A 20386-nucleotide genomic window follows, 5' to 3' on the forward strand; every position below is an offset into this window, starting at 1 on the left:
TCCAGTCTGAAAAACAACCCTCCACCACCACCCTCTGTCTTCTACCTTTGAGCCAGTTCTGTATCCAAATGGCTAGTTCTCCCTGTATTCCATGAGATCTAACCTTGCTAATCAGTCTCCCATGGAGAACTTTGTCGAACGCCTTACTGAAGTCCATATAGCTCACATATATCGCTCTGCCCTCATCAATCCATTTTGTTACTTCCTCAAAAAACTCAATCAAGTTTGTGAGACATGATTTCCCACGCACAAAGCCATGTTGACTATCCCTAATCAGTCCTTGCCTTTCCAAATACATGTACATCTTGTCCCTCAGGATTCCCTCCAACAACTTGCCCACCACCGAGGTCAGGCTCACTGGCTTGTCCTTACCACCCTTCTTAAACAGTGGCACCATGTTTGCCAACCTCCAGTCTTCTGGCACCTCACCTGTGACTATCGATGATACAAATATCTTTAATATCTAAAAATATACTCAAATGACTGAGATTCCACAGCCATCTAACATAGAGAATTCCAAAGATCTGCCACTCTAAGTGAAGAAATTCCTCCTCGTGTCAGTCATGAATGACCTATTTCTTATTTTGAGACTGTATTTCCTGGTTTTAGACCCCTCCAGTTGAAAAGCATGGCACTGGAAAAGTACAGCAGGTAAGGCAGCATCCAAGGAACAGGAGATTCGACGTTTTGGGCATAAGCCCTTCGTTAAGAATGTTGTGTGCTGTGCTTTTCCAGCGCCACACTTTTCAACTCTGATCGCCAGCATCTGCAGTCCTCACTTTCTCCTTTAGACCCCTCCAAACAGGGGAAGCACTTGTCTTGAAAATTCCCAGTTGTGTCCTGTAAGAATTTTGTATGCTTCAATGAGATCACATTCCATACTTTTAACTCTGGAGAATATGAGTTCAATCTCCTCGGTTGTTAAAAGCCAATATTGTCATCCCCAAAGATAATCCTAGTGAGCCTTTGTTGCACTCCCTGTACGGTGTATTCTTGGGTGAGATGACCAATGTTGTACACAGTATTTCAGGTTAAGCCTCACCAAGGCTCTATATAATTGGATCATGACTTCTTTTCTCCTGTACTCAAATAATCTTGCAATAAAGACTAGTGTACTACTTACATTTGTATATTAGCTTTCATGTATTTATAAACAAGAACACCCAGGTCCCTTTCACATCCTAATCTCTCATATATGAGAAATACTCTGTATTCTGTTTGTCTTGCTAAAGTGGATAACTTCATATTTTTGACATTATATTTTGTTTACAATGTTTGTGCCCATTCACCTAGCCTGTCAAAATTCCCTAGAAGCCTGTTTGGATCCTCCTTACAACTCTTATTCCATCCTAGTTTTGTGTGATCAGCAAACTTTGTCCCCGATCTAAATCATTGATGTAGATTGTGAATAGCTGTACTCGAGCACTGATCACTGTTGTACCATACCATTCGTATCCTGCTGATTTGTAATTAGGAGCTGTTTATTTCTAATGTCTGTTCTCAGTCCATTAACCAGTTCTCAATCTATGGCAAAGTATTACTGCTAATTCCATGTGGTATGATTTTGCTTACTAACTTTTGTGGAACCCTATTGAAAATCTTATGAAAATCCAAATACATTTCGTCCACTGGTTCGCCCTTCTCTATTCTGTCATGTATGTCCTCAAAAAAACAAAGTTTTTTTAAGCCTGATTTTCCTTTCTTATATTCATGTTGATACTGCTTAGTTAGACTATTAGGTTTCAAGTGTCCAGCTGTCACATTCTTTATAATAGATTCTACATTTTCGCTACTACTAATGTCAGGCGAACAGGTGTGCAGTTATCCATTCTCTCTCTTCCTTCAGTCTTAAATAGTGGGATTGCATTGTTATCTTCTAGACTGCAGAAACCATTCCAGAATGTACAGAAGTTTGGAAAATGATTATTGACACTTCCACTATTTCCAAAGCCAGTAGCTCATTCTATATAAAGTATTTTCTACGCAGACTAGACTGTTAATATAGTAATCATATTTCGATAGGGTAGATCTTTCACCATGAGAACATTCTTAGTAGTTGATTGCTTTAACTAACCTGCTGAATATTCGTGATAATCTATGCAATATCACCATTTTACCAGTGACATATCTATTTATTAAAGTAGTGCAGGACGTCATTCCTGATCTTGACATCTCTTTTGACAGAAAAGGCGAAGGCGGATAGACAGGAGTATGATCGGAGAGCCAACAAATTTTGTTCACACGTCACACATGGGGGCCGGAGATATGTTTGGGGATCGAATGAGCTCCGTAAGTATCTCTAACATAGTATTCTTACACAGCCCTTAGTCGTATAACCTTATCTTAATTGTCCTATTTACATACCTGACCTTATCTTGACTTGTCTGCAACTTTTGCCATCTTTGATTTCACTATTCACCCCAAAGTGCCTCTATTGTCATTCAAGTAGGTGCAACTGCTTTTGCCAGATTCTAGTTGTAACTGGAATTGTACCTAGCTTGTTTCCTTGCTCCCGCAGTGCTATCTGTGGTGTCCCCCAAGAGTCTATCTTTAGTCCACTGTAATGTCTCATATACTTGCTGCTCCTTGGCAGCATCATTCAAAACCATAGTGTTAGTTTCCACATGTAAGCTCTACCTCACCACTACGTCGCTTGATGACTCCACTGTTGCAAAATTATCTGATTGCTTATCCCACCTACCGGATTGGGTATGGTAGAAACATAGAATCGTACAGCACAGAAAAGGGCCTTCAGCCCATCAAATCTATACCACCAAAAAACATACTAGTAACTATGCTAGGCCCACTTTTCTACACTTGAATGACATGACACTTCAAGTACTCACCCAAGTCCTTTTTTAAAGATTGAGGTTTCGAGGCTCAACTATCCTCCCAAATGTATTCCAGACCCTTATCACCTGTTTTTTCCTGAAATCCCCTTTAATCCTCTTGCCTATCACTTAAAAATTATAAGCAGAAATTTCCTCTTATTAAATATTGAAGGAGAATAAATGCGTTATTTCTGGTTCCTGTTCCAAGCCCAACTGTAAATGTTCTAGAGGACTTTGAGCTGGCAGAGATTGCGCAGGCAGATAGAGAGAGAGACAGTACTGCAGTGGAATAGCCAAGTCTAAAAGTAAAGACTTGAATGCGTATTTCACTAGCAGATGAGCAGAGAAAGGTGTGAAATCGATCAGTGTTTTTGGAGATGGAAATACATGGTTACTGCTGGCATGAATATGTAGTTGGAAGTTCATTTCTAGCTAAAATAGTGGCTTTATTACTCTCCTCGAGATCAAATCAGTCTCTTAGCATTTGGCTGATCACCCACATTCTATCGTACGTAAACTTGAACACATCCAAAACTCTGCCTGTCTTAACTTGTTTCAAGTTCCATTCAACTGTCACCCCTATGCTTTCTGACCTACATTGGTTCCCTGTCATTTTTTTATTTTAAAATTCTCATCCCTGTTTTCAAATCATTTGCACCATCTCAATCACCATATCTCTGTAACACCTGCAGTTCCAAACCATCGAAGGTACCTGCAATCATCTACTTCTGGTCTACTGAGAAATTCCGACTTTAATCGCATCACCATTTGTAGTTACACATTCACTTGCCTGGACTCTGAACTCTGGAAATTCCTCTCTATATCTTTCCACCTGTATTTATACCTCTGTCTCTAATATCTCCTGATGTGACTTGGTGTTAAACTTTGCTTTATAATGCTTCTGAGAAGCACCTTAGGATGTATTATTATGTTAAAGGTGCTACATAAATATAAGATAATCTTGTCCTATTGCTTCAATCTTAGCACTTTGTTTTGTTCTCGATCATTATCCAAAGTGTTCAGTTTTAATCTTTACTCCCTATATGTCCTTTCACACTTGCTTCTTCACTTGTCCTCTTTTTATAAGTACATCAGGGGCTTATACAAAATGTAAAAATCTGATTTCCTTCAGATCTTCCTTTTCTTGCTGCTTTACTTATGAATAGTTGAGATCCCCTATGATTCAGTTTGTTCTATTCATTTCATATGTACCTATATATTTTACTTTCCAGTTAATTCCTGCCATCCTGTGCTCTGTATTGTATCCTGAATAGTGGCTGATTCCTTCATTTCTCTTATATAGATTCTGTTTCAGACTCTTTCTTAGTTATGCTGTGTCTTCCTTCTGCCATTGTATTTGATCAATATAGCAACTCACTCCTTTATTCTGTTATTTATCATTTCTAAATGCATTAAAGTCTGAAATATTTAACTTCTAATCCTGTCCTGTCTATAGCCTTGTTTTCGTTATCCTTATATTTACAGTACTTCTTCACTTTTAATTATTGACTCGTTGCCCTTGTCACTGATATGTTGTTATGTAGTAAATATAATATGATGTCATTTTTCATTAGCAGTTTTATATGTGCCATGTACTTTGGTATTATTTCACATAATCTTTTCTATTCTGAGTATTTGTTATTTTTATCTCTTTTTATATCCTGTCCTTTGCTCTCATCTCAATTTTTTCTTATCTTTAGGTTAACATTACATTTGGTTGAATCCTTCCCTCCCTCCTTTATTAGTTTACAGCCCTGTCAACAAATCTGTCAATTTATGCTCTCTTTACTGAGCACATATTACAATACAAATAGCCCAGAGCAAGCACAACCATTTGAATGTAACAGACCATCCAAAGTGGTTTCCAGAGGAGTGAAGAAAAATTAAATGCCAAACTGAAAGACAGAGATATTACAAAAAGTGACCTAAAGTTTGCTTTGAGGATGGGAGTGTCAGAGGCTTATTAATTCAAGAATGTGAGGTCCAAAGCAGCTGACTGCATGGCTTTTAGGATTGGAGCAGAGGGAGGGCATGACATGCAATAGTTAGACCAGCCGAGAGTTTATGAAGGAAAGGCAACAACCTCAGAACTCCCACCACCTTGAAGTTTTGTTCCCATCTACAGTTCATGTGTCAAAGTTGCCAATGCAAGTAAAAAATTCTGTTATTTACACCATGCCTGTAGATTTTCAGGCATGAAATGTGCAGCCACTGCACAGGTGCAGGGAGAACTCTTGAGTAGCCTCCTTTCTGATCCTGAAATGTTGTAATGGCTCCACCTAGTTGTAATGGTGCGAACCACCAGATTTATAAATAAAACAGGCTTTCTATTCTATTGTGCTTGTCTCTCCTCCCCTTTTCTGACTTAATGGTGACTTAATTGTTGGAGTACACTTCTAGTACTACCTAATATGATGTGAGTTCATGTGAGTTCAAAACATTAGTACATCTATTCAGCTCCTACACTTAAAACTGATGTCTGTATAGTTCAGCAAGGGTCACTGGAGGATGACCGTGGACGATTAATTTTGTTATGCTCAGTCAGAGGTTACTGAGGTCAATTATAGTACCTCAAATAATGTGGTATAGGTTGTGGATTGAGCCTGGTATCTCAATCTCTCCCCAACCTTCACTGCAGAAAGTAGTAAATGAGTCGTCAACAGATTGACTGACTGACTGACTTACTGAGGAAGTGAAAAGTTAGATCTATTCCTATATATTAAAAAAAAAGTATTTGAATTTTGAGCAAGCTAATGTGAAGAAGTGCAGTATAGAATATTAGAATAAATTAGAATAAAAACTGCGAATAATAAGTTTTGATAGTGCAATGTTACATTAACCAAGTTCCCATTACTTACTGTTTTTTTTCTGACACAGATGATTGATGTACATGGCCAAATGCAATCTAAAGGTGGCTACAGTGACACAGTGCCAATTAGTATTCAAACAATGCAACTTATCGATACTGCAGCGGCATAGTGTTATTTGACTAACTAGTTGCATAACTCGGGTAAATCCATTAGTAAGTATTGGTGTTACTGTGGTCTTGGTTATTTTCTCAAATAAAATTATGAACAAATATCACTATTATTTGGTGCTGAATTACAGAACTTGGGTCAATCCTTTGAAAAATATCACTATCTGCTTAAATAACAATTGTTCTCTTTTCTGTGCTTCACTGCTGAAAGTGCTGATTCTTGTTAAGATACAATTCATCAGGCACCAACTACTCCCCTGAATGATCAATCTTCATCAATTCAAGTTGAGCCCTAGTAAAGTATTGCAACATGGGGAGGGGATGGCTATTGAGTCTAGCTTTGTCCATGAATCCTAGCTTTGTTACAGTACAGAAAAAGGCCATTTGGCCTATCATGTCTGCGCCTGCTTTCTGAATGAACAGTGCATCTAATGCCAATCTTGATCCTTTTCCCCATAGTCCTGTATCTTCTTCCTTTTCAATCATAATCCAATCTCCATTTAATTTCCTTAATTGAACCTGCCTGCACCACTTTCTCGGGCAATACATTCCAGACACTAACTACTTGCTGGGTGAAAAAATTTCTCCTCAATTTTCTTAGCTTGTTTTGCCAATTTCCTTATACCTGTGCTCTCTTGAGCTCGATCCTGCCACTGGTAGGAATACATTTTCCCAACTATTCTGTTCAAACCCTTCTTGATTTTGAATATCTTCATTAATTCTTCTCTCAAAACAGTCCAAAAATCTCTGGAAGTGGCCTAACCAAAGTCCTGTACAACCGCAACATGAACTCTCAACTCCTATACTCAATTCTCTGACCAATAAAGGAACGTACTAAATGCCACCTTATGCATTTTGTTTTGTCATAATTTATGAGCATGCTTTGGTATGAACACTTATCAATCCGAATTTCTGTAATAACTTCACCTATTCAATTTTGCTATATCAACTGTCACAATGATGTTGAAAGTCATGACCACTAAGTGGCTGTGTATAAAGAATTGCTGGAGTCTCAAAACTCTATTGGTAACATACTTATATGAAAAGGAAGTTTCATTAACTGATTACAGCTAATAGCACAAATAGTTTACTTGCATAAATTAATATTTTGATGTTTTTGTACTATTTCAGATATGTACAGTATCCAATAAGTTAACTTGTCTGTGTGCAATAGTACATTGTATTTATACATATACATTGTACATTGACTCAGTATTTATTACTGAGTCAGTAACGACTTTAGTACTTATGTAAAGATTTGTCCACCGGTTAAAAGAAAATTTAGTTTTATAATTTGCCTAATTTTGATTTGCATACGTTACATGTATTGAGCAGTTTCAGAAGGTCAAACTTATTTACCTGATTTGGTTTATATCCAAAAGTTAAAGCATAATTTTAAGATTATTCTGTTAGGATCAGTACAACAGTGATCTTGTAATTATCTTGCAAATCTCCAAATCCATTTTCTGCTCCCTCTTTGTTGTAATCATTATGCTAGTTACTTTGCAGCACCATGGCTGACCACATATAAGAAAGGAATTTATTTTTCTTGTCACAAACTCAACAATGAAGATGTGACCTCTGTATTTCCTGATAGCTCAGTGTGTTTGTTCATTGATGGCTACAAACAAGAAATATCTGGTATCGGGTTCCACTCCTAATCTGTGCAACTAACTTATCATAGCTGACCATTAGAATTCAGCCAGCATAATCACAATAGGGAAAGAAAAGAAGTCAGTCAGAGATTCTCCTCTTGATTGCTACCAAGATTCTGTAATGTGACCATCTTTCTCCAACGCTTCTCCTCCATTGTCCAGCTGAGGGACAATGCCTAGACAATCTTTATCTATCTGATCTTGGCTAGACAATTTCCATCAATATATCTCTTTGTGTCTCTTCACCATTTTTTTCTGAAGACTTCAATGGATATATTGATTGGCTCCCATTTCTCCTCTATAGATTGCCACTAAGTGACAGCATTCAAAACACAATATCAGCTCCCACATCAACACTGGCCATAGGCCAACTCACCACCATCTTTCTCTACCTCTCCACTATCTGTATGCACTTCAGGAATGCCTTTGACAAGGTTCCACATGGGGGCTGCTCTGGAAGGTTAGATCGCATAGAATCCAGGGGCAGCTGGTAAATTAGATACACAATTGGCTTGATGGTTGGAAGCAGAGGGTAATAGTGAAAGGATGCATGTCGGACTGGAAGCCATGACTATTGAAGTGCTGTAAGGATCGGTGGTAGATCCATTGCTGTTTGTTATCTGTATTAGTGATTTGGATGAGAAGGTATAAGGCATGATTAGTAAGTTTGCTGATGACACTAAAATAGGCAGCATCGTGGACAGTAAGGAAGGTTATCAGAAATTGCAGGAGGACCTTGATCAGCTGGAGAAGTGGGCTAAGAAATGGCCATTGGAGTTTAATATAGATGCATGTGAGGTCTTGCATTTTGGAAAGTCAAATCAAATTAGGAGTTTGATGGTGAGTGGTAGGGCCTTAAAGAATGTAGTGGAACAGAGGGACCTTTTGAGTTCAGGTGCGTGGTTTTCTGAAGTTAGACAGGGCGGTAAAGAAAGCTTTTGGCACACTGGCCTTCATTAGTCAGGGCATTGAGAAGAGAAATTGGGAAGTTATGTTGCAGTTGTACGGGATGTTGGTGAGGCCACAGTTGGAGTATCGTGTTCAGTTTTGGTCACCTTCCTATAGTAAGGATGTTATTAAATTGGAAAGAGTGCAGAAGAAATTTACAAGGAAGTTGCCAGGACTCAACAGTTTGAGTGAAAGGGAGAGATTGGACAAGCTAGGACGTCTTTCTTTACAGCATAGGGACTGAGGGAGGGTCTTATAAAAGTGTGTAAGATCATGACAGGCACGGATAGGGTGAATGCACTCAGTCTTTTTCCCAGGGTTGGAGAATTGAGGACTAAGGGTATCAGTTTAAGGTTAAAGGGGAAAGGATAAAAGGGAACCTGAGGGGCAACTTTTTTTACACAGAGGGCTGGTACGCATATGGAGTGAGCTGCTGGCAGAAGTTATTGAGGTGGACACATTAACAGCATCTAAAAGACATTTGGACAAATACGTGGATAGGAAAGGTTTAGAAGGATATGGGCCAAATGCAGAGAAATGGTGTTAGTGTAGGTGGACATTTTGGTCAGCATGGTTTTGGCCATAGGGCCTGTTTCCATGCCGTAGAACTCTATGGCTCAGATTACTTGATTGTTATCCTGGTGAGCCAACATTTCCTGTCGATAACTATTGGCAATATTAGAGCAATTGGTCTTTGACTGATGTCACATTTCATGGCATGGTGGCACAGTGGTTAGCACTGCTGTCTCACAGCACCAGGGTCCCAGGTTCGATTCCAGCCTCAGGCAACCGTCTGTCTGGAGTTTTCACATTCTCCCCGTGCCTGCGTGGGTTTCCTCCCACAGTCCAAAGATGTGCAGGTCAGGTAAATTGTCCATAGTGTTAGGTGCATTAGTCAGAGGGAAATGGGTCTGGGTGGGTTACTCTTTGGAGGGTCGGTGTGGACTTGTTGGGGTGAAGGGCCTGTTTCCCCACTGTACGGAATCTAATCTAATTACCTTTTCATAGAATTTCCATCCATTTCCTTCCCTGGCAATGTATGAAGATACTTGATACTTTGATATCCTGACTAACATTGAGTTATGTTTCCAATCCCATATCCTCTACCTTACTAATATCACCTCCTTCCACTTTGTAAAATGACCCCACTCTACCCTCGCCTTTGCCTGTCTGCTGTTCAAGCCCTCAATAATTTTGTTAGCTCCAAAATCGACTATTCCATTCCTCAGTCTCTCATCTTCTATCCTACATAAATGTTAGCTTATTCCTAAACCTTGATGCTCATAACCTAACTTGCACCAAGTCCCACTTACGTCTTGCCATGTGTCTCTAAATGGTAATGGCATGTCCATGATTTGAAAATTCTCATCCTTGTGTTCAAATCTCTTAACTTCTTCCAGACCTACAAACCTCTGGCAATTTGTTTTCCTCCAATTCCGACCTTTAGCGTGATCTTCAACTTCATGTGCCTCACCATAGGGGGTTGTGCCTTCAACTATCCAATCTCTGGACTTGAATGCCTATCCATTTCTTTCTCACCATCTGTCTTTCTCTTCTTTTAAAGGAGATGTCTGAGGAATTTTTTTCTTTACACAGGAAGGGAGGTGCCTGGGACACGTTGCCATGGGAGGATGTAGAAGCAGATACATGAGCAAGTTTAAGAAGTATTTAGACATGACCAGGCAGAGAGTAGAGGGATATGGACCATATGCATGCTGATGGGATTAATTTTGAATGGCATGGTGGTCAACACAGACATGGTAGGCCAAAGGGCCTTATCCTGTGCTGCAATGTTCTATGTTAATTGAAATTTTTATTACTAACCAGACTTTAGGTCATCTGTCCTTCTTTGGCTTTGTGTTAGTTTTTGGGAGGTTTTACTTTGTTAAAGATGCTATATAAATGTGAATTACTGTTGTAATAACTTCCTGCAGGAAGATGTTTGTGTAATTGCATCAGGCAAGGACAGAGTCATCAAATACCCTACATGTCTTTTTTCGTGTTTTGTGGGCATTAGTCAGTCTAATCAAAATTTTTTTTTTCTGATGTCGTTTTAAACATTTCTATAATTTCTTTATCTAACCCAGGTGTATCTTACACAGCTAGTATCTGATCAAGCTGTATCTGACTGGCATCTAAACTGCTATGTTTGACCCTCGTCTTAAAATAAATTATGAATTGTTTCTTTTCTCTTTCAGATTCCTCTGTCTTCCTTAAAGTATTCATCTGAATCATTGCCTCTCCCTGTCAACTAAGCCAAGATGAAGTTTTTGCTTTGAGTATTAAAGGACTTTGCATTGTGTTAAAGGTGACCACATTCCTTCCAGAGAAACCTGTTGCTCCTCTTACCAGCTTAGATGTACAGAGAAACCGCTCCTTGTATTTCTTGAACTGAACTGTATGTTTTTTTTGTAAGATTGCCTGAATCAATAAAATTGAAGATGTTTTTGGCAATGCTTGGTTTATCTTTTGACTTCTAATAAATCCTGGATTGAATGTTCACACACAAAGGAGAAAAACAGCTTTTCATCAGAGTACACATGTCTGTTTTTGGAGTAATGCTTAATTGTTGTGTACAGTGGTTCTCATTATATGGATAGACTTCCTTTTGAAGCTATCAGATTCTGGATTTCAGTGTGGATTTGCAATTTTTCTGAGATGCAGAAGTTCAGGTGACTTAATGAGAGGAAATAAGCATTTCAATTATATCTTCTTTTTAAATAACCCTCTTTTTCACTCCCTGTCCACTCATGAAAGTGCTACCTGTCACTGAGTTACAGTTCCCCAGTGCTCGGGTACACATTCCTGTGGCACAAATATTCCTTGGGGTACAGTTCCCAACTTGCCAGTTACCCTTCAATAGCTCAAACTGGTAACTAGTTTCTTGAGACTTGGGGAGGGTTGTGGCCCATTGGAATGCAGAGAACCTTCTGGCCACTCCACTGCCAATTCTGTTCCTGCCTCACATCCACATGTATACTTTAGAGCAGGGATTACCAGACATAGGTCCTAAGCAGATGTGCGAATGATTTCCCTCCCTACCTTAGCAGCACAGACATGAAGTGTGGTACAACTGATTCTTTTTCAGTCTTCTGTACTGAACGGGATAGGTGTGCTCACTAAGTTTATTAATTTACTATTGATCACCAAGGGTAAGTCACTAATGAGAGTGGTTGAGATGTAGCAGATGTGGAGTATGAATGTAACCTCAGAATATTCATTGAAAAATAACATTGCTGAAAAGGAGTGGAATTCACAGTCGACCTCAGCAATTACTATAACTGCCTCTGCACGGACTACCTAAGGAGTAAAACCTTGCTAAGTTTCTACAAGAGCTTTTGGTTGGATAATAGTTAACCTAACAGTGGAATCACTTGTATGGCTGAGTTCAGAGCATTATAATTTTTAAATTAGATGCAGTGCATTGCTATAGATATCAAGTTCTGCTTTAAAACAGCATACAAAAGTTTTTTTTTCATTCCTGAACTAATCTGCTTGCAAATTCAGTTTGACTGAGCCCAATAAAACCTGCTTTACCCTCAATCTGCTGTGTCTGTTGCGTGACCAGCAGTTCGCTGGCTGTGATGGGAGTACGTGAATCGCATTAAATCTCTGATTCTATGGCATACGAAACTTGTGGGATCTGTGTATAACCTCCCAACTAGAGTAAAACCTGAACAAAGACAGAAATGTCACACGGCCTGGATAGTTTATTAAGCTCAAATGGATGAGTGTAGAGTGAAGCTGCATGAAGAAATTAACCAGATAGAGGAGGAATGGAAATAGTTTACATTTGAGATCGAGATTGATAGGAAAGGTAAGCACTGGGATTATGGTTTGAGTTATGAGCCTTTCTTTTTGTAAATAGATGAAAACACATTGAAACCTTAATAAAATAATGTCTATTTTTAAAATGTTGGTATTTCTCTATTGGCTAAAAATGTTAGAAAATTTCTGACCGGTAATTATGGATAAGACTGTATTTCATGTATAAATTTTGCTTTGTAGTAGTTTTAATTAGATTTATATGATCACTGCTGGCTTATTGATTTTAAATCATACATTCCCCCTCCACTGTTAAAATAATTAAAGCATTTTAATAAATTAAAGCCAGAACATGACAAGAGTATTTGGATCAGATTATTTATATAAATGTCCGTACTTGTGCTAGGAAGAGTCATTAGAATTGTACAGTATGGAAACAGACCGTTCAATCCAACTCATCCATGCTGACCAGATATCCTAAATAAAGTTAATCCCATTTGCCAGCATTTGGTCCATATCCCTCTCAACCCTTCTGATTCATGTACGCATTCAGATGCCTTTTAAATGTTGTAATTGTACCAGCCTTCACCACTTCCTCCAGAATCTTACATACACACCCTCTGTGTGAAAAAAAATGCTCTCTAGCTTTAGAGTTCCCCCACCCTGTGAAAAGATCTTGTCTATTTACCCTATCCATGCCCTATGATTTAATAAACCCCTTTAAGGTTACCCCTCAGCTCCAGGGAAAATAGCCGCAACCTATTCAGCGTCTCCCTATAGCTTCAAACCTGACAACATCCTTGTAAATCTTTTCTGAACCCTTTCAAGTTTCATAACATCCTTCCTATAGGAAGGAGACAAGAATTGCATGCAGTATTCTAAAAGTTACCTAACCAATATCCTGTACAGCCACAACATGACCTCCCAACTCCTGTGCACAATGCACTGACCATTAAGGCAAGCATACCAAACACACCTTTTTCATTATCCTGTCTACCTGGAACTCTACTGTCAAGGAAACATGAACCTGAACTCCAAGGTTTCTTTGCCCCAAGACCTTACCATTAAGTGTATAAGTTTTGCCAGGACACCAGATAGGATGTCAAAGTGTTTTGCCAAGCAAATTGTTGCTGTCTTCAAGTACAAACTAGAGTTGTTCAAAATAGGATGTTGTGAAACTTTAAAGGGTTCAGAAAAAAAAATTATGAGAGTGTTGCCTGGGTTGGAGGATTTGAGCTATAGAGAGAGGCTGAATAGGCTGGGACAGTTTTCTGTGGAGCGTTGGAGACTGAGGGGTGACCTTATAGATGTTTATAAAATCATGGGGGGCATGGATAGGATAAACAGACAAAGTCTCTTCCCTGGGGTGGGGGAGTCCAGAACTAGAGGGCATATAGGTTTAGGGTGAGAGGGGAAAGATATAAAAGAGAGCTAAGGGGCAACTTTTTCATGCAGAGAATGGGGCGTGCATGGAATGAGCTGCCAGAGGAAGTAGTGGAGGCTAGTACAATTGCAACATTTAAAAGGCATCTGGATGGATATATGAGCAGGAAGGATTTGGGGGGATATGAGCTGGATGCTGGCAGGTGGGACTAGATGGGTTGAGATATCTGGTCAGCATGGACGAGTTGGACTGAAGGGTCTGTTTCCATGCTGTACATCTCTATGACTCTAAAATGGATACTGCCATAAAGCCTTGTCCTAAACAGGACCTATTTACCATACCACTACTGCTGTTTGAAGCCAATATTTTGTAATCCCTAAACCCACTTGTTTAACTTCAGATAGAACTGACCATGTGTAATCAGTGTATTTTTAACTGTAAAATATCTGGGGCAATTTGCACAATTCAACCTTCATTCTCAGAACTTCTTTATTATTACAAATAGTCTCAGAATTTCATTGAATTCAGAAATCGGAGCAGAAAGACACTGATGGCAATAGACAAGAGCATCACTGCTATTGTTTGTGTGGAAGTTTGGAGAGGTACATTAAGTAACTAGAACGATTCTCCTCAGGCATTATAGTCTTTACCAGTCATCTTTCAGTGTCTTATTGTGGGAAAAAAAACAATTCAGTCTGACAGTTTGGGATTTTAATAAGTCAAAGCGATTGTAGAAGTGTTAGAAGGTGATATTAGGCCAGATGAACAAAGGACCAAAGGATGACCATGGAGTGTTGTAAAAGAGGAAAATAAGACGGAGAGGCATATGGAGTGAATTCCAGACCTTAGAGTTCAGGCCTTGTATTGTCTAGGAGACAATTGATTGTGTGCTCAATGGAATGTGCTGAATTGAACCAAGCAACTGAAAAAAAATGACCAACTGTACACCTGGCCTTTCCTTTCACCATATGTGGAATGTTTTAAAACTGAATTACTAAGTTGGTAAAGGTTGAATCTAGGTGCTGGGAAGACGCACTGGGTGAATTTTCATTAAAACGAAGAACTGGATGTTGGAAATCTGCAAATATTAGAGAAACTCAGCAGGTCTGATAGCATCTGTTGAGAAAAACATCATTAACATTGAGTCCAATAACCCTTTGTCAGAACACTGAACATAGCTGGGTAAGGGTGATCTTTATGCTGATTACGTGTGTGTGTGTGTGTTTTTGGGGTGGCGGGGAGGCTAGAATGGAAGGTAATGAATAGAGTACACAAAGACAGGACATTGAGACAGATACAGGGAGAAAGGGATCAGCAAGCAGAGATTGCTGATGATAAACCAAAAGAGATAGATGAATGCTAGCCACAGTACTAACAAGTGTAAATTGTTAAAAATGGGTTGGCTGTACTGGGAGCAACTCATTCAAGGCAGGACTTAGAGGTATGGAGGGAGGGTTAAAACAAAAGAGATTGCTAGGAATGGTAATAACCTGGAAGTTGCTGCTTATCAGATTGGTAAAAGAGATGACAGATGATTTCAAAAGATGGTTAGATATTCACATTATACATTAATAACCTGGACAAGGGAACTGAGGGCACTGTTGTGGGCTCTGAGATATGGGCTATTAGACTTGAAAGGATTGAGGTTAGTAAGGAGGACATGTTAACAATTCTAGAAGGTGTGAAAGTAGATAAGTCCCTTGGGCCGGATGGGACTTTTCCAAGAATTCTCTGGGAAGTTAGGGAGGAGATGGCATCTGCAGTCCTCACTTTCTCCTCCTTCATCTGCCACTTCTTGGCCCATTGGCCCATCTGGTCAAGATCCTGTTGTAATCTGAGGTAACCCTCTTCGCTGTCCACTACACCTCCAATTTTGGTGTCATCTGCAAACTTACTAACTGTACCTCTTATGCTCACATCCAAATCATTTATGTGAATGACAAAAGTAGAGAACACAGCACTGATCCTTGTGGCACTCCACTGGTCACAGGCCCCAGTCTGAAATACAACTCTTCACCACCAACCTCTGTCTTCTACCTTTGTGCCAGTTCAATTTCCAATTGGCTATTTCTCCCTGTACTCCATGAGATCTAACCTTGCTAACCAGTCTCCCATGGGGTACCTTGTCAAATGCCTTACTAAAGTCCATATAGATCACATCTACCGCTCTGCCCTCATCAATCCTCTTTGTTACTTCTTCAAAGAACTCAATCAAGTTTGTGAGTTATTAATGAACATCATTTCTGACCTTTAGGATGACAAAAGATTGTTGAAGCAGATGAAGGAGGATGCTACTTCTGAGGAATTCCTGTTGCAATAGTCCTTGCGAAGGATGTAAGTATTTAATTGGAAATATAAACTGGAAATGGAAGATTGGATTCCTTCTTTTAACATAAAAGTTTGAGAAAAAATTGAATTGTTTAATTGTTGATTGATCAATAATATCCAAGTTTTGGAAGAAGTTAGAAGGACACTTTTTGTGAGATAAATTGGCACCAAGTGTCTGGGTTGAGAAAAGAAGAAACTGCCTAGCAGCAGGTTTTGATGACGTTCTAAGCAGCAGTTTATCACAGTACTTAAGGGACAGAGAGCATTGGACTCTTAGATCTCTAAAAGAATGCAAACAATCCCCCATCCCATCCACCTCAGCAATTTGGCTTTGTAACATTTGGATCAAGATTGTAATAACGTCAAGAGCCAAGCAGCCCTAAAGGATCCCAAGCTGAGTTGCAGTGAGCAAGTTATTGTTGTAGTGTTGATGATGAGATGCTGTGGGGTGGTAATTGACTAGATTGGATTTATTCAGCAAAGACTTGAGCAACCTTCTGTATCAGGTAATTGGATGCCAATTTTTGTGGCTTTACTGCCCATAAGACCATAAGACATAGGAGCAGAAGGTAGGCCATTCAGCCCATCGTGTCTGCTGCATTATTCAGTCATGGCTGATAAAGCTTCTCAACCCCAATCTCCCACTTTTTCCACGTAACCCTTGATCCCCTTGACAATCAAGAACCTGTATTTCTCAGTCTTAAATGTACTCAGTGATCTGGCCTTCACAGCCTTCTGTGGCAGTGAATTGCAAAGACTCTCCACTTACTGTCTGAAGAAGTTTCTCCTTATTTCCATTCTAAGAGGTCTTCCCTATACTCTAGGGCTGTACCCTCTGGTCCCAATCTCTTCTACCAATGGAAACATCTTCCTGAAATCCATTCTGTCCATGCCATTCAGTATTCTGTAAATTTCAATTAGATACCCCATATCCTTCTAAACTCCATCGAGTATAGTCCTAGAATCCTCAAACATTCCTCATATGTAAAGTTTTTCATTTCTGAGTCCATTCTCATGAACCTTTTCTGAACCAGCTCCAGGGCCAGTACATCCCTCATGAGATATAGGGCCCAAACCTGTGCACAATACTCTAAATGTGGTCTGACCAGAGCCTTATAGAGCCTCAGAAGTACATCCCTGCTTTTATGTTCAAGTTCTCTCAAAATAAATGCCAACATTGTACTTGCCTTCCTAACTACTGACTCAACCTGCAAGTTTACCTTGAGACGATCCTGGACTAGAACTCCCAAGTCTCCTTACACTTCAGACTTCTGAATATTTAGAAAATAGTCCTTGTTTTACTTTTCTTACCAAAGTGCATGACTTTACACTTTCCGACATTGTAGTCCATCTGCCACTTTTTTGCCTACTCTCCTAACCTGTCCAAATCCTTCTGCAATCTCCCCATCACCTTAATACTACCTGTCCCTCTACTATCTTTTTATCATCTGCAAACATGGCCAAAATGCCCTCAGTTCATTCATCTCAATCATTAATGTATAAAGTGCAAAGTTGTGGTCTCAACACTGAACCTTGCAGAACACAACTTGTCACCAGCTGCCATCCTGAGAAAGAACTTTGTATCCCCACTCTCTGCTTTCTTCCAGACAGCTAATCTTGTATCCATGCAAGCACCTTGCCTCTAACACCTTGGCCTCTTGTCTTACTCAGCAGCTTCCTGTGCGGCACCTTGTCAAAGGCCTTCTTGAAGTCCATGTAGATAACATTCATTGGGTCTCCGTGGTCTAACCTGCTCATTACCTCCTCAAAGAATTCTAGCAGATTTGTCAGGCAAGACCGGCCCTTGGTGAAACCATGCTGACTTTGCCCCATATACTTCCAAGTATTCAGAAATCTCATCCTTCACAATGGATTCCAAAATCTTATCACGGCCGAGGGTAGGCTAATCAGTCTGTAATTTTCCGTCTTTTGCCTTACTCGCTTTTTAAACAAGGGTGTCACATTAGCAATTTTCCAGTCCTCTGGGACTTTCCTTGAGTCTAGAGATTCCTGAAAGATCGCGAATGCCTCCACTATCTCCTCAGCTATCTCCTTTAGAACTCTGGGGTGTTGTCCACCTGGTCCAGGTGGTTTATTCACTTTCAGATTTTTCAGTTTCTCTAGCACCTCCTCCTCGGTGATGGCCACCATACACAGCTCTGCCCCTAACTGTCTTGAATGTTTGGGGTATTACTCGTATCTTTTATCGTGAAGACTGATGTGAAGTAATCATTCAGTTCCTCAGCCATTTCCTTGTTTCTCCACCATTATCTCTCCAACATAATTTTCCAGCGGTCTAATGTCCACTTTTGCCTCTCTTTTACCCTTTACATATCTAAAGAAACTCTTACGTTGTCCTTTAAATTACTGAATGACTTACCCTCATATTTAATCTTCTCCCTTGTTATTTCCATTTTTGTTGCCCTCTGTTGGTCTTTGTAAGCTTCCCAATCCCTCTGGTTTCCCACTGCCCTTTGCCATGTTATATGCTTTCTCTTTTGCTTTTATGCTATCCCTGACTTCCCTGATCAGACGTGGCTGGCTCAAACTCCCTGTACCATGCTTCATTTTTCTAGGGAGGAATTTTTTCTGTGTCTCCTGAACTACTTCCAGAAACTCCTGCCAATGCTGTTCCACTGTCTTTCCTGCTAGGCTCCTCTCTTAGTCAATTCTGCCCAGGTCCTCGCTCATACTTCTGTTGTTGCCTTTATTCATCTGTAATACCATTTTCTCTGATTCTATCTTCTCCCTCTGAAAATGCATAGTAATTTCAATCATATTATGACCACTGCCTCCTAAGAGTTTCTTCATCTTAAGCTCCCTCATCAAGTCTGCTTCATTGCACAAATTCAGTCATCTGTTCCCTAGTGGGCTCCACCCCAAGCTGCTCCAAAAAGCCATCTTGTAGACAGTCTACAAATTCCTTCTCTTGCGATCTACTACCAACCTGATTTTTGCAATCCATTAAAATCCCCCATGATCACTGCAACGTTGCCTTTCCTACACATCGTTTCTATCTTCTGGTATATCTTGCACCCCAGCCCCTGACTACTATTGGAGGCCTGTACATAACCCCATCTATGATGTTTTTACCATTGCAGTTCCTCAATTCTACTCACGCAGATTCTACACCATCTGATCCCACTTCATTTCTTACTTATAAGGCAGACCCACCCCCTCTGCCCATCTGGCTCTTTTCAATAAGATGTATATCCTTGGATATTCAGCTTCCAATACTGATCCTCTTGCAATCATGTCTCTGTGATGCCTATGTCATACCTGCCAATTTCAGTCTGCACAAGTTCATTTACTTTACTCCTTATACTGCGTGCATTTAGATGTAACACCTTTAGTCCTGTATTAACAATTCCTGTCCTCATTCTCATTCGTTTGTCCAGTGTGCTTGATGTTTGATTGCTAACTCTTTCAAGACAATGTGTCTTATTTGTCTGTGTGCTGGAAACTTTAATAACTTCTCATGTTCTCTTTCCCTGTCATTTCTTTCATATTTTTCCACCCAGTTGAATCCACCCCTACAGATGTTAACCTTCTGCTTTGTCTCTCCCACTGGGGGATATTTTATACCCCCCCCCAACTTTCTAGCTTAGTCTTGTTGACCAACCTATCTACCCTTTTCATTAGAACATTGGTCCCAGCTCAGTTCAGGTGGAGACCCTCCCAGCGGTACAGATCCCTCCTGTTCCAATACTGATTCCAGGGCCCCGTGAGAAAGGAACTTCTCTTTCCCACACCACTCTTTGAACATCATGTTTACTTCCCTTATTCTCATGTTGCTATGCCAAATTGTAAGTGGCTAGGACAGTAATCCAGAGATTATAATCCTTTTCTTTAATTTGGCTCCTGATAATCCCTGAACGGATCCTCTTTCCTAGTCTTGCTTAGGTTGTTTGCTCTGACGTGGACTGCAACAACTGGATCCTCCCCCTCCCTCTCCAATATCCTTTCAAGTTGGTCAGAGATATTGGGCAGGCAACATACCATGCAGGATTCTTGATCCTGCTTGCAAAGGATACTACCTATTCCCCTACAGCTATCACTTGTCTTTTTGCTCCCCCCTCTTGAATGGCCTCCTGTACCATGATACAGTGGTCAGCTGGCTAATCCTCCCTGCAGGTCCTGTTCAGATCTTTTTTTAATATATATTACCTCTATTCCTGATGAAGGGCTTTTGCCCGAAATGTCAATTTTCCTGCTCCTCGGATGCTGCCTGACTTGCTGTGCTTTTCCAGCACCACTCTAATCTAGAATCTGGTTTCCAGCATCTACAGTCCTTGTTTTTACCTAATCCTCCCTGCAGTTCTTTTCCTGATCCACACATGGATATCTCATATCTGTTGGACAAGGTCAACATCTGAGAATTCCTGACTGCAAGAGCCCGCTATCTGCCTCACTTGCAGTCACACCCTGCTGTCCCTGGCCCCTGTCCAAATTTGAAGTACTTAATCCACCAGATATGACGGCCTCCTGAAGCAAAGCA

At 40.1% G+C, this 20386-nt stretch overlaps 1 protein-coding gene across 2 annotated transcripts in view; it reads left to right on the forward strand.

Annotated features, from left to right (window-relative positions):
* LOC122565270 (CDC42 small effector protein 2-like) overlaps positions 1-10865 on the forward strand; it is a 13300-nt gene extending 2435 nt beyond the window's left edge. For both annotated transcript variants that reach the window (XM_043721052.1, XM_043721051.1), the window contains 3 exons: positions 2185-2289; positions 5709-5853; positions 10610-10865. In XM_043721052.1, coding sequence (XP_043576987.1) covers positions 2185-2289; positions 5709-5810 — 207 coding nt within the window. In that variant the 3' untranslated portion in view covers positions 5811-5853; positions 10610-10865. The remainder of the gene's footprint in view (positions 1-2184; positions 2290-5708; positions 5854-10609) is intronic.
* The last annotated feature ends 9521 nt before the right edge of the window (positions 10866-20386 follow it).

The sequence above is a fragment of the Chiloscyllium plagiosum genome, chromosome 31 (genome assembly GCF_004010195.1).
Source record: "Chiloscyllium plagiosum isolate BGI_BamShark_2017 chromosome 31, ASM401019v2, whole genome shotgun sequence".
Classification (NCBI taxonomy): Eukaryota; Metazoa; Chordata; class Chondrichthyes; order Orectolobiformes; family Hemiscylliidae; genus Chiloscyllium; species Chiloscyllium plagiosum.